Source organism: Phlebotomus argentipes, unplaced genomic scaffold, assembly GCF_947086385.1.
Source record: "Phlebotomus argentipes unplaced genomic scaffold, Phlebotomus argentipes genome assembly contig_15, whole genome shotgun sequence".
Taxonomy (NCBI): Eukaryota; Metazoa; Arthropoda; class Insecta; order Diptera; family Psychodidae; genus Phlebotomus; species Phlebotomus argentipes.
In genome coordinates this window covers 7,877,685-7,892,976 of record NW_026776181.1, presented here as the reverse complement: position 1 = coordinate 7,892,976, position 15,292 = coordinate 7,877,685, and the positions used below count along the sequence as shown (strand labels likewise).

The 15,292-nt window shown below is 41.9% G+C and overlaps 1 protein-coding gene across 1 annotated transcript; it reads left to right on the top strand.

The window, feature by feature from the left end:
* Positions 1 to 5,494: 5,494 nt before the first annotated feature.
* LOC132262674 (zinc finger protein Elbow) lies at positions 5,495 to 14,957 on the top strand. Its single transcript, XM_059762012.1, has 2 exons — positions 5,495 to 5,804; positions 11,060 to 14,957. Exons 1-2 carry the CDS (start codon positions 5,736 to 5,738, stop codon positions 12,344 to 12,346), a joined length of 1,356 nt encoding a protein of 451 aa, XP_059617995.1. The 5' UTR covers positions 5,495 to 5,735; the 3' UTR covers positions 12,347 to 14,957.
* The last annotated feature ends 335 nt before the right edge of the window (positions 14,958 to 15,292 follow it).

Sequence of the window (15,292 nt, the reverse complement as noted above, 5' to 3'; positions counted from 1 at the left end):
TTGCCTTTGACTGATTAATTCACTGCTGAATGATACACTTCACAGATGTAATTGAGAAGTTGAGATGTTTAAAATTACATTTCGTGGAATTCACCTAAGAGGATCATCTTTTCTTTCATAATTTTCCACGCTTCGCTCAATATTCCAACATGGGCTTTTCCACCATGATTTACGAGCGGGATTCTTTACTCTCGCCCTCCCTTTCTCTCCAGGAAGTTGGTATTTTCCGGGTGGGAGGGCGGTGGGAGTTCTGGGAAGTGTATGGGAAGCACAGATGAAAGAATTCTCCTAAAAGGTTTACAGCCCACATAAAAATAGCCCTGCATTATTGAGGAGGTTTCATTAAAAATGCAAATTCCATTATCTTGCATTTTATTACAACCAAATGGGCAGACTTCCTGTCATGATGTGCCTGATTGAGAAAGTGCATAAGTGAAAAAGGAGGAAAATGTAAACGAGTTGCATTGTATCCGTATAAAAGTGATTTTTATCTTTTATTAAAAGATAACACAAACAAGGTTGCCTTTTGCGTATTTGAAGTAAAATTCATTGAAAAGATTCGCCCTTTTACACTGAAAACCATGAAAATGGGCGTGGCATTCAAGTAGGCGTGGCTTCTTTGAAAATCAAGTGTTTCAGATTGAGTATTCATTGGAAAACTCAATTTTACGCTTTTAATTATCACGTACGTTTTTCTAAGACTCCATTCATCCTTTGCCTATCATTTTATAAAGAAATAATTAAAATAGAATTATTCAGAAAGTACATTCTAAGCGCAATGGTGGGTGTAGTTAATATTCAACCCCTAAATATGTATCGATTGGATAATCAAGCTGTCAGTGTAGGCGTCAACAGCAGCTGATGCTCTCGAATATCACTCCAAGTGAAATGCCTCAAGTACAAATATTGATAAACGTCGTTAGTCGCTAGAAAAAAGTCTCGCATCCTTGCAAAAGTGCCAATTCCCCAAGTTTTTTTATGCGCAAAAGAAGGCGGGACTGTCATGATGATTGATTTGTCCATATTCTCGAGTGCTTATTGCTTTTTTGGCGCGATAAACAATCCCTTTGATGAGTGGCTGTGGTGAAATTTTAAACGCCGAGGGGCTGAAAAGTGTCGTCTTTCAGCGTCAACCCCTCACTTCACACTCTGAGCTGTAAAATCTGTCAATCACGAGGTCCTTCCCTCTTTTCAGAGACGGCATATATAGCTAGTTTCTGTTGCCTGAGATAATTCATGCGAAGCGCCACAGTGTGGTTGTTATTCTTTCGACAGGATGAATCGAAAAATCCTTTAACATAAATAATGCAACAATGAGGAATCGTGATGAAGATAATTTCTTTCCGGAGGGTTGGTGCATGAGGGCCAGCAAAGAGGAGTCTCTTTAGGCAGACAAACAACCCGTCTCGAAGGGTGATTTTATTGCATTTATGCAATTATCGTGTGACGTGGTAAAAAAAAAGACAGAAGTATGACAAATGTTGAAGGGAAGCTGCGCAGTGAGCATAAAATGCAACATATCATTTATCAGATATTCCTCTGTCTGGCCCCTTAGTGCCTGCTTCCCGTGTACATATTTTGAAAATGTGGTCGTGACAAACAAAAGATAAACCCCTGAAGGCGACATGAAATGCTATTAACAATCCTATTTGGATTGCTACACACGTCCCTTCGGGCGGCAATTTCAATTAGCCGCAGCATATGAATAGATTTTCACTTCACTCACTTCATTTTTACCCATAAATTACTCAATTTTCCGACATCTGAAAAAACATTCCGCCAAGCCGGAGGCTGCTGTGAGGGTCCTCAAGAGTGGCCCATGAGTCTGTGGAGTAATTTTGCACTTGAGCAAAAGGAGCCACTCAAGCCGAGGCGGATTTATTCAATAAAACATGCCTGAGGGCAAAGAAAGGCAATTTCCTATCCCAAAATTACCTCTCGCACTCTCGCAGTTAAACTCGATGGTTTTGGGGATGACTCCGCGGTTGACTTAACATCCAACAAAGCCTGTCAAGGCGCATTAGTGTTGCCGAACGCATGTCGCCCCCTTGGAAGCAACAAATGTGAATTTTCTCTTGGGAAATTGATGATATTTAATACCAGGAAACCTCCTTAGGATGCAAATTTGAAAGGGGGCACCATGGAGCGCTCCAATTATACTGCTCTCAGGCTTTGACTCAAGAGGGGACTCAGACATGCTTCACAGGTTATTGCATTACTCAGATATTGAATCACGCGAGTAGGCAGGAAATGTGAAATACATTCACTCTGTCCTGAAATATTCCTCTTAAAATCCTGGAAGTTGCTAAATCGATTCACGGGAATGAAGCTTAATAAAAAAATATATCAAAAATAGCTTGATTAGAGCAATAAAGTGTTAATCAAATCGGCTGTTCGCAATCTCAACCCACAGACTGTGATTAAATATGAAGGAAATCACATCATTTTCCCACTTTCCCACCCCGGACGAGGAAATAGCCGCAGATGGAAGGAAAATTTCTCAGCTATTTCACTGATTTCATTCATCATTTCTCCCCCCAACTCCAGATCCCTCAACTTATCCGACAAACTGACCCTGAGGATTCACTGCCTTTCAATACCGAAGGCGGAAATCCACCCACGTGAGAAAAGAAAACGCATTTCTGGCCATATTTCACGATAGAAGACGCGCCAGCAAAATGTGTTCTCATGTTAAGGGATTTTCCATCTCCATTGAAGATTAGTTTTGGGGTGATCCCTGACACCGCTGGGAGTTGGGCCATGGGAAAATGAATACAGATTCACAGCACTTGAGATGCGATCAAATGTTCTCGTTCCATTTGTGAATCACAGTGTCTGGCAGAAGGACAAGGGTGAGACAGGATGCAATAAATCATTCATGAAGTACTTACCATCAAAAACCCACATTATATTCTCCAGTTCCAGCCTCGGACCAGAGCTGGGAGCGGCAGAATTTGCACATTGACAACAGGATACAAGAGATGAAATCTCCTTTTGTGTCCTTTCCATTTGCCACTGGCACTTGGTTGAGTTTCTTGCACAAGAAGCGCCGAGATGAAGAAGAAAAAATAGAGTCAAACTTTTTGAGAGTGAAAATCGTCAAATTGACTGTCATTTATTCTAATTAATTTCCCTCAACTGTCACCATGTCGTGTGATTTTTCCGCCTCTTTCATCCCAAAAGTCAAACACACGCCAAGAGGAGAAAGCGAATTTCTTGCTATGCCTTTTGTCACCCGAAAGTGTAATCATCTCAGTGAATAAATGCTGAAAGGCATCAACCCAAATTTGTTGGCATGCCTGTCAACAAGGAGTGACTCTCTCAAGATTGTCACAATGAAATTGAGATAGTTTTCGAGTGTGTTGCAATTATTTTTTGCGCCACTCCTCCCAACTCGTCGTCTATGTCGCACCACACTCAATGTCACACACGACATTGTTATGCAAAGTAATTGGCGAATTCAGCGCGTCGTTGAGGAAAATTGCTCATTGGCGACAAGTTTTTCATTGTTTCTTATCAAAATGCCGGAATTTGCAAAATTATGTAGACAATTCAGGAATTTTTGGTGTCTTGTATCAAATATTTTGCATAATTCTATAACTTACGAGTATCTTTTGTTAGCTTTTCAGAAGAAATTACAATATTTTATTCAGAGAAGCTTGCAATACTTTAAGCTCCGCCCACTTAATTGCTCCGCCCGGATAAAGACGATATTTCCATTTTTAACTTTCTCAGAATTTCGAAAACTTGAAGGAATTCAGTAAAATGAACAACATTCAGTAATTTGATGATTGATTGTTGCCATTTATCATCACAATATCGTATTTTTTTACCATTTTGCGATTAAAATCAATGTTAAAAGTCAGTGGAGAATTTCCTATTCGTGTTCAAATACTTTTTCACAGCAAACAAGCGTGTTTATCAATTGATTTTGCAATTTTCCAAATGCCATTAACACTTGCAGCGAACAAGGTGTTACTCATGGGTGTTTCTGATTGTACCACCAATTTATATCCTCCTCGTTTTGGGCCGAAGAGTCGACATGGAATTTCTGCACTCGCCAGCACTTTTCTGGCTCTGCCGCAGACAAAACTTCTGCTCTCGCGCTCCGTGGTGGCAAATCGAAGGCTGAGAGCAGTGCAATGTCGAGCAGTACAAGCATCTTTGGTGGCACTTTTGACTGGGCGAAAGAGGCACAAATAAATGTGAATGGCGTTTCCTGAATAAATTATACACCAGTTGCGGCACCTCAATGGCCCGTGGCCTTCCTCCCGCGCAGAGTGTCTGCGGTGCTAATAAAAATTATGCTCATGATAAAAATCGACAATATAAAAATGTAATGAGGGTCCATCTAAATAAAAATTGTGAAATCAGTTATGAGGTGTCATTAAATATTTTACAACTTAATTTTCTCCATTCTATATCATCTTTTCGTGCCTCTTTGACCGTCTTTTATTGCACATGATTCACTCTACGACACTGCCATGGCCTTTTCATCTCCCATTTCACTGTGATGGCGATGGCCAAATAAATTAAAGCCAAAAAGCTCTTAAATTTTATATTTATGCGCTTCTTTCTCTCGCCATAAGGAACAGACAAAAAACTGCTTGTGTCTCCCAAGACAAGAGATGACCGATAAAAAAGATGTTTTTGAGATTCTTCGGGACATTCTTGAGGCACTTCACTGACAAGGAGACTAAGAGAGTGCGATAAATTCATAGAATTTGCCACGGACTGTGTCAAAAACAACAGTTTTCTAAGAAATTCACGCTAAAACTCTCAGCATTCAAATTTAATGCTCGTCTTTGTCACACTGTGGCGAGAGAGAAAATAGGACAAATTATACAAACATCTATTGATCTGTGAATCTTCGGAGACTTGACATTAATTAGTGCTCTTTGGTATCATTTTAGGTATATTTCTTTCTTCGCTACTGTATTGTCGCTGTCTCCGTAATTTTCGTCACACTCTTAGATCTTTTGAGTGTACTTTTTGGTACGCCCGCCTCAAGTAATCCTCAATCAAACAAGACACCAATTAACCCTCTTCTGGCCACTTTCTCACCTGAGACAAAAAAGCACGTGTCAGTTGAGTAATTTCGTGAAATATTGACAAAAACACTCAACCCAGTCAAGGTGTGACTGGTCGCTGATGAGGTGTGAAGTGCTGTCTAAACACAGCACTTTTTAATTGACTTTCCTCACATTTGCACTCTTGGGCCTTTCCTCAGGACCCGGCATCTGAGCTTCCTTAGGCGCATGCCCTCTCCCAAGTTCAAGAGAGCTTTCGAGCGCCATGTGGAAGAGGCAGAAAAATAGCGACCAGAAAAGAGAGTGGCTTCGGCTCGTGACTTCGCAGCAAACTCGACTTCTCAGCCACAGTCAGTCGAAGTTAGACACTCAACTCGAGAGGTCTTCTCGCACGGCGCTCAAGCGTTAAACCCTCTTTCGGTGTTCGCGTTTTGGAAGCCACAGTTCAGTGTGAAGATCAGTGACCAAGTGAGGATTAACTCGCTCTCGTATCGGATTAAAAATACCTGCGAACCATCGGCCAGGGATTATATTTGCGCAGCATCTTTGCAAGTGGATGAGTTTGTGAAGTGCTAAAGTTGTAGACCATCAAGTGATTGATTACGCTTAGAATGCGGGGCATAAAGTGATTTAATCGCCCGCTAAAGTGCTCCAAACCATCTCAAGAGGATTATTCAAGTGAGAGTGCTCAAGAAGCTTGCCATCATGTTGACGTCCAGCAATCCTAGCAATCAGTACTTAAGACCGGACTACCTTTCGCCGCTGCCAACATCTGTAAGTGTCCCCGAAAAGTCCCTTTCCACCCGAAAATGGTAGCGCGTGACTAATTTTGGGGCTCTTTTTTATCTTAATTTATTCGCCAAAGCGATTTCAATAAAATCTAGTGGAAATAGCGTCTCTGGCCGTTGCAAATGCCACATTAATGGCTATTATCGATAAATTATTGCCGCATACATTATTCAAATCGCAAACTTTACGAGCGCGCCAAGAGCGTCGGCCATATTTCAGGGAATAACTCGTTCCGAGTCCCAACCCCTCATCTTCGCCGCCACGGAAAAACGGCCCCCACACTTGAGCCACCCGGAATATATGGCAATTTGTACAGGGTCGTAGCGTAAATTAATTGGCAAGAATTGAGAAGAGTGAGAAGGAAAAATGGGGAGAAACGAGCCAGTCAGCTGACTTTGACAGATGTCGTTCGCTTTGACAGCTGTCAGAGGTAGCGATAAATTTCAAAATCATAAATTTAAAGATTTGGATTATTTGTGAAACCAGCCATAAATTAATATCCAACCATTTTTCCATGTTATCCAATAATTCAAGTAGAAAATGTATGTTTGATTTAAATCTCAAACAGCAAGTCTAACACGCCAAGAGAAAATGCTTAATTTATGCTTCAAGGTATATCGATAGAGCATACAATGTATATCTCTAAAATGTCGAAATAGTTGAATTCATCGCAATAAAAGTGAATTATTGGCACACATTAACATTTTTCTACCTATGATCCGATGTTAAAACCACCCGGAAATCTAATCAATTGATACCATTGATGTTGTGTAAAAAAAATCAACCCTCGACCCAGGCGGAAAAGAGCAGCAAGAGGGCTCTTGAGACAGTATCTGAAGGCAAATAGACGACCCATATTTATTTATTTATTGAGGCATTAATTAAGAAAACACAAAATTAATAACTGTGCGGCTGTCAAAACGACGTAAATCTCCCGGAGCGCCATCAATCATATTTCCCTGTGTTATTTTTTCGCCTCTCTCACACTCCAAACGAAAAATATATTTCACTACAAGCTGTAAGGTAGAGCATTTACGTTTTGTATTAATTCTCGCTCCATGCGATTTCCATTCGTTATAATGTCGCTTGATTGAATGATTAATGACAGTGACACAGTTGTCGGTTTTGCGTTTTCGCTCGTCCCCTGCAAGAAGCCGAGGGTGGGTCTGCTACACAAAAAAGACACCCAGCAATTGAGTGACAGGCCGAGAGATTTTTTTCGTGGACACACAATCGGAAGTTCTGACCCAAACACACTCTTGTTGCTCCCCGAGGGACGCTCTGGCAGCCAGTCGACTGTATTTCCTATGTAATTAGTCGGTCTGTCGTTTAAGTGGCTCATTAGTGTCCTCACCATCCGACAAAGTTGCTCAATTCACTGTCTTTCCCCCACCACAGATTCCCTCGTCATGGCTGCCAAGTCTGTCTAAGAAGTTTAGGCTTTAAATTCTCACAATTGAAATACACTTCGAGAAAACGAAGGTAGATTTGTATTTTGTAGAAATTTATGTGATTCTGCTAAATTCTAGGACACACTAAGACCATCAATCCAAGCTGGGGGTTTGAGGACTTCTTTTCCCAAGAGCAGAGAACTTTTCATTTAGGAGAATCATTTGTTTAACTCCTTGACATCTTCCGTTGAATGTTTCAAAATTTAATCCTGGTAAGAGGGCACAAATATCTACACAACCATTTCCTTTGAGCTCCATTCTCTATTTTGTAAAAACTAGTAAATCTCAGTGGCATTCCCGGTTGTGTGTGCTGAATAAAATGAAACATTTAGGAAAAATGCTATAACCCTCAGACGAAATATTAAAATACACTCAGTGCTCGTAAATATTCTTCGTGCGCAGCTGAGAGATGTTCACAATGTGAAGGCGCATCCTTTCATATTTTTAATAATGCCAAGTTATATCAACAATAAAATTTTATGGATCCATTTATCATAAAAATGCAAATAATAATCGTAAATCTTCGCAATTCCCCCTCCTAGACCCTTCTTCCTTGGCCAGAATCGGATCGGATAGTGGAAATTGGGAAGGAAGGTGGAATGCTACACCTCGCATTTTAAGTGCATGTCTCAAGTTGAGTGTCACTGAAATGGGGTTGATGGCTATCATTCTGGGGGCGCTGAAAGCCACCCGGATGATTATCCTGACTTGTCATCATTCTCCCTGTCCGACAGAGTCGCGTGTGAGCTTTCGCTTGTGATAAATCGACCTACTTTTGCGTCATAACACTTCCTTGATGGACCCGTAAATCCATTTTTATTGTGCCAAAGGCAACGACCAATAAAATTGGCAGCAGTGCCCACAATAAAATCACCTCGCACTAATTCATACAGACTGACTGCTTGTGAGGACTTCTTACGAAAAAAAACACAGATAATTGATCGCGATCCTTAAATTTGGATTGGCTTGTTTGTGTCTCATTTTTTCTAATTTACAGCCACACTAAAATTGACTCGTAATTCAATATTGTCGAATTTTAAGTGCCCATTTTATGGCCTTAAAAAGCATTCCCCCTCCTTATACATGTTCAGAATTATTTACATGCTCAGTCATGAGTTTCCAACTTTATTAGTTTAAAACGTTTCATTAGCAGAGGAAATTGATGGAAAATTTATTTCATCTGCTCTCCGACAAGCTTTCCAAGAAACTTCTCGTGTGTTTTTACGATGCCTCCCGCAGAAGCTCAATGATTTCACCGGTCTTTCCGTCAAAATATGCTAAAGAGCCACGACAATGGTGCCCCTCATTTGAATATTTAATTACTCAGGAAAACCACTGAGCTGTGTTTAAACACAAATCACAGTCCCACGAGGTGGAAATCAGTGAATTGGAAAATTGCTGAACTCAGAGGGTGAAAGAAATCCTAAGAAAAGTTAGAGGGCGACTTTGAACATTTAAGTAGGGTTATAAAAATAGATCCTTTTCACTCAAACTGATTAAGAGAGTGAGATGTTACCCCTAGATTTTGTTTCTCATAACCTGATCGTGAATTTAAAAATAAAAAAATGGGTGTGAAAATATTCGATCTCAGTAGTCAGAACTGATCGACTCGAAGCTTCAGAAGATAGAGGATCAGTTATTTTGAATTCATAAATAAACAAAACAATTTGATATCCACTATTCATCTTTGATTTTCTGTTAGCTAAACACATCATGTGCCTAAAGTTATAAGGCATAATCCATAGTAGTAGCTTCAAAGTCCATGTTAACAAAGAAGCCCAACAACGCGCCTCGACAAACTCGTTTCGGACTCGAGACAAGAAGTAAAAGTAACAAGTTGGATATCCCCTTTTTCTCACATCCACAGAACCACTCAATCGATTACAAAATTGATTCTTCTCGCACGGCCAAAGAGACGCTGCGAGGAGCAAAAAGACGCGGAAAAGATTGATTAACCCCTTCGAGATGGCTGGCAAGTGTGAGAGCCTCTGCTTGATGTGGCCGCTGCCAGATTTTAATACAGTGGAACATTTCAAGGCATCCCACATAATTAATAGTCCAAATCGAATGCTGTCATGCTGACAACTGCACGCTGTGCCTTGCGTGCTCGGCGACCCATCATCGTCAGATTTCAGTGCCATAATTAATTTCCGCGAATTGTGACAGAACAGGGGTGGACACGCCACATTTATCTCCGTCGCTCAGCAAATAGCGCCTCATGTTCTTGGGCAGCGCTCACAAGACGCCGCGCACTCCTTTCCGTGCATCGCAGCATGTCTAATGCCGTGCATTTCCTGCATATGGCACATTTTGGCACCCGAAGAAACTCAAGTGTCAATAGTTTTAAAAATCCAAGAGATTTATTTGCAACGCCGCGCAGCATTAGATTGGAATTTTTCACAAACTATGTTGCACATTACTTTCCCTCCAACATTATTGTATCCATAACGAACGCCACTGCCTCCAAAATTGGCAAAAAAAAGGAGGGAAATATGCACGATCCTGTGTGCACTTTTCATTTTCGCGGCTTCCAGTTTAAATACATAATGAGGCAACCAGTGGTAGCTTCATGTTCTGAATCTCAATGAGGGATTTTTTTTGTACCACCACCTCTGCATTCTTCTGCTTCGCCGTGCATTGTATCAAATTAAAAATAATTTGCTTTGTTAAAAATTAATTCTGAGCACCCGAGAACGGGGAATTGCGGTCTTGCTCCCCACTTTTTTCTGTCCTCACTCCTGCTGACAATTTTAGGTATTTCATGTCCACTCCAGCCACCATTCGGTGTCCGTGGAATGTAAAGTGATGCTCCAGACGGAGCTTCTTTGCCTCAATGAATTGATTGAAATGTATCCGGCTCGAAGGACCAGAAAATACAAATACTAAAATTATCGGTTTTTATATTAAAAATGAATAGTCTTAATGCAGTTCCTGGTAAAATTTTCCATGCTAAACGCTGTGGAATTCTTCATTTTCTATTAAAATGTCCAAGAATCTCTGAATAAGAAGTATTAGATGTCTGAAACTAAGAGAATATGTAAATGCACGCTTAAAAGTGATCTATTTTGCCTTTTTTACATGGAATATAATTAAAAACAGTCTGATAAACTCTTGTCGTGAGACACCTTTAGCTGTCTTGGGAGTTTTCTCATGTTGTTTTCAGCTGTGTCGAGGGTTAAATGATTAATGAGTCAGGTAAATGAAAGACTTTACAAACATTTGCGCGGTTCACGTACAACCGATCAATAATTGCTTTGCATTTCAATTGCCAATGCAAAACGAGACAGATTTCTTTCCCACAAATAGACCAAAAGAGTCAGAATGTTGAGCATTTAGTCTGTGCGATTGTAAAATGTGTTAATCAACACTGTGTTTTCGGGGTGAGACACCGATGGCATCTCGGGTATAAATTGCAGTCAATTCTGTAATTAATTTTCTTGATTGATATACGACCAATTAGGGTATTCCACGCAATTTATCATTTCCTTCATGTCTCATCTTGACACGTTTGAATTTATACGTCTCTTCCACCCGTTGACTCAGACGTGAACCTTCTTTTTCTCTTAATCATATCTTCAACTGCTAAATTTACAACTCTTGCCCATTCCCAATCTATTCATCATGGTCTCACACTGGCCAAAGGGGTTCGGCGGAGTACATTAAAGATGTTGGGTGTGAGAGGAAAAAATTAATTAAAATTTAATGAATGACCACGTCAATTTAGCCATACTATAAATTTTCATTTACCGGGGCTCGATTTTACCCTCAACTTTTTATCTGTCCTTGCAGCTGGACGCGAAGAACAGCCCTCTGGCCCTGCTGGCGCAGACATGCAGCTCTATTGGGGCGGATTCGCCCAATCCCAAGCTGCTGGCCAACATTGAGAAGAGCGCAAAGACACACAGCAAGTCTGAGGCGAGGGACAAGTCCTCGCCGGGCAGTCAATCGTCACTGTCCAACGGCTCCTCCAGTGATATCCTCAAGTCTAGCTTTAAGCCCTACGATTTGGGCAATCGTGACAAGGCCACCACCCCAGAAGAGCGTTCAATGTCACGCACTAGAACACCCAAAGTCACCACGCCTGTCCCCAGCAATCCCCCGGCGATTAACGGTCGGTGCGGAAGCAATCAGAGCGCCACGTCGCCCAGATCATCGCCGGCGACCAACAGGAAGTCCACACCGAGCGTGGCCCACGCAGACAAAAGTGCTAGTCCTCAACGTGCCTCATCTAAGGAATCCTCCAGCGGCCTCGCTATCGACAGTCCTCACAAGGAGGCAAAGGAATCGAGTTCGGTCAAGGTGTCAACGTCTTTGGGCCTGCCCACGACCTCCAGCGCCTTTCTCTCTGGCTACCCACCGCCCGGACTGCCCTATCCCATGGACCTGATGACGGCGAGCGCCCTCATGGCGCCCCATCACTCCATGCTCAAGGCCGCCGCTCTCAGTCCCTACCTCAACTACGCACGCATGAAGGTACCTGGCGCCCCGGCGGACCCCATGATGGTCTGCCGCGATCCCTACTGCACCGGCTGTGCGCTCAGCAACCACATGCTCTCCAAGCCGGCCACCTCCACCTGCCCAGCCGGCTGCACGCAATGCGACCACCCAGCCAAAGGGTTCCAGTCCATGTCGGCGCACAATTCCGCAGCTGCGGCGTACGCCCACGCCCAGCTAGCCGCTCTCGCGGCCGCCTCACAACTTCCCTTCGTATGCAACTGGATCGCCAGCGACGCCAGCTATTGTGGGAAGCGCTTCGGCACTTCCGACGAGTTACTGCAGCATCTGCGAACACACACCTCCAACATGTCCGAGTCTATGCTCACCACGGCCGCGGCCACGGGTCTGCCGCCCACGCATCCGCTCCTGCAGCGCACATACCCCACGCCGCCGCTCAGCCCCTTGTCCACGGCCAGGTATCATCCGTACAGCAAGCCCTCCCTGCTGCCACCCACCCTGCCACCGCCCTCGCTCTCAGGGCTGCCCGGCCTGCCGCCGCATCCCTCACTGGCGCAGTACTTCTCGCCGTTCTCACTCTACGGGCCGCGGCTGGGCACGCCGCCCTCGATGCATCCTTAGACAGGGTCTTGTGATGGTCCCAGAGATTGCTCACGTGAAAGGTATGGACTGATCGATGGTTTCTAGTAGGGAGGTAGAAAACAACCGTTAGTTGCACAGAGAATGAGAATTGTCATCCCACTTCTGACACCAGTGCTTAAGCATTCAGTGTGACGCCAAAGTCACACTTATTGACCGATTTTAAAGTTCTCTTAATTCTCTCAAGATACAGCAATACATTTACGTTCAACAAGCCACAGAAATGCCCTTCTTACACTGTGTAGAACAGATAGAATTCCTCCACTGTGACCGAAGCAATTCTCACGAAATCTCTGGCAATAAGGAAGCAATCCCAAGAGGACAGATTAATTGTACATCTCAGCCGAGGCGATCGCCTCGCAATCAATTCCGTGATAACAAGATAATTGCAGTCCCACCCACGATTGCGTGGGTGGGAGGAAGGCAGAAAAATCTCGCAAATCGATGCATGTCGTGTATAAAAATGTGTAATTAAAATGTAATTAAAATATGGTCTATAAATCAATTTTAATTGATTAATACCACACACAAAATACAACCACAAGAGCGAAGAAGTGTATAGTGAAGGTTTAGAAATAGTGTTTTAAATTATGGTTGTTTTCCATGCGGAAAGCATTAAACAGAGGGAGAGAGATGATGAAAAAAGCGCGCTAAATAATATTGCAGAAAATATTTTAGAACAAGTTAATCATATGCAAAACATCACTTTGTGTAAATTAATTTTCTCTCTCAATCCATCTCCATGTCGTGCGCAGAGAAATATGGGTAGGAAGTGCGTGGGAGGTAAAATCACACACAATTGCATCAATTTCAGGGGGATAATTGAAATAATTGCAACTTATGTAGCGCCAAATTGCATTCATCAAAATGGATTGCCTGCCCAGCTCACTTCATCGGCCCGCAGAGAGACTCTTGAGATTGTTGCATACACATACTATGTATTCTCCATCATTATGGACTTTCATGTCTTCAGTGATGCATTAGGAGAGAAAAAGTCTATTAATTCATCTCCATACTCGCGATATGCAATTAAATATTAATTTAAAATGTAAATTGCATGATAAATATCGCGTTGGAGAATTTTTCTTGATCATCGCAACACCGCAAACAGAGAGAAAAATTGCTGGCAATTGAGATGTGGCATAAATTAGTGCGCTAAAAAGACACGACACATCTTCAAACGAGATATATATACTGTTGCAATTTGCTGGCAAGGAGGGCGCAATCTACGGCAAAGAAGCAGACTTGAAAATGATTTACAGCAAATATGCTCTTCCCCACCCAGCGAATCAATAAATTCTGCATCAAATCGCTTCTTGGCTCGGCAAGAAAAGCTCTCCTCCGATGGCAAAATAAATTCTATATATTCCCATTGATAAATCGCCATCCACTTGCTAGCCACTTTGTTCTTAATAGAGTCGTGATTTCAGATTCATATCGGGCGCAAAAGATGTGCTGAATTTTTCACGACATCCACAATAATCATTACTTTTGCTGTTGACACACATTTTCTCATGTGACGCTGGAGAAAAATTTGTTGCTCCTCCACTCATGATTTACTGGCTTAAGATGGTGAGAAAGCCGCGGAGGAAGATAAATTGTATGATATAATCTACAGGAGATATTTTCCAATTCAACACCTCTCATTTCGTCAACGCTGGAATTAAACTGAATAGCTTTTCGCTCATTCTTCCTTCCTCGGAAAAATTCTCGGTATCTCAGTAAAAAGCACGAATTGAGAGGAGTTGAAAAGTTGCAGATTGAGTAAAATAGAGACATGACAAGCGTTTCTTTTGCCACTTTAGAGGCGTGAATTAAAATTTTATCTCCATTCAATCCATTTGGAGATTCAGAACCAGAGAAAAGAAGAAAAAAGAAATAAGGAAGAAGTGTTTGTATGAAAACTATCTTATTCAACTCTGTCCCCTTTTCAGCTGGACTACAAAATTAATAAAAATTCAATTAAATTTTTATATCATTCAGTGTAGCGAAAATATCTCTGCGCACAAAACATTGTAGCGAAATGTATTCAAGACATGGTGTATCTAATTTACTTTTTATGCAATAGACATTTTAATATATTCGCCACGGAGTTGCGCGACCAATTATTACCTTAATGACACGATCAATTATCACACCTGAACACTCATTTTGCCACTCAAGCTGTCAGTGTAATTGTTTAGCCACTAAATGCTGAATATCTCGAGACCGCGAGCCACGTTAAATGTTGCGATAGAGTCAAAGAGTTGGCCACATTGTATGAGTTGGCTTCTGGACTGCGAAATTGTGTGTCTCTTTGCCTTCTGGCCACCGTAAATTCCTCAGCACGACAGTCGAGATGGAACAAGTTCATAGAAATAGCCAAAGTTTTCTCTAAGGATGGAAAATTATTTCGGTGAAAATCATGCACTGTGTAAATACTGATTGTAAGGCAGATCCTCAAAGATAGAAGGACAACTATGTCGTAAGCATATTATATCCTTAGAAGTGTAATTTTTAATTTACCCCAATTGTTAGATTGTAAAGAAATGGATATCACTGCGAGTGAAGAGGCGGAAAAAAATAAAATCAAATGATTTGCAACAAGAGAAAACGATGTCTCTTTTTTTCCTCTCATCAGTTTCGCGGGCCTTCCTCAAATTTCAGCTATGGGAAGCGATCGTGGAGAGACAGTAAAGAAGAAATATTTATTTATTAGTGTCAAATGGCATCATCACCATCAATGGTGATAAATAAAATTTACATTTTATACCATCAACCTGCACCTTAATTTAAAACATATAAAATATTGTCTTCTTTGACTTCTTCTTCGACGCTGAGGATTCTTTTATTGCCACTTGATTTATGTTGCAGCCAGTCACCATTTGCTGCCACCATATGTTCAATAAAACATCCATTTACAGCCACTCTCCCCCTGCCCGTGAGGCC

Bases quoted from the DNA above. Each gene is read 5' to 3' on its own strand.
- LOC132262674 (XM_059762012.1), top strand. From the start codon at position 5,736: ATGTTGACGTCCAGCAATCCTAGCAATCAGTACTTAAGACCGGACTAC. The intron at 5,805-11,059 runs GTAAGTGTCCCC...CTGTCCTTGCAG, and splicing joins TTTCGCCGCTGCCAACATCT to CTGGACGCGAAGAACAGCCC.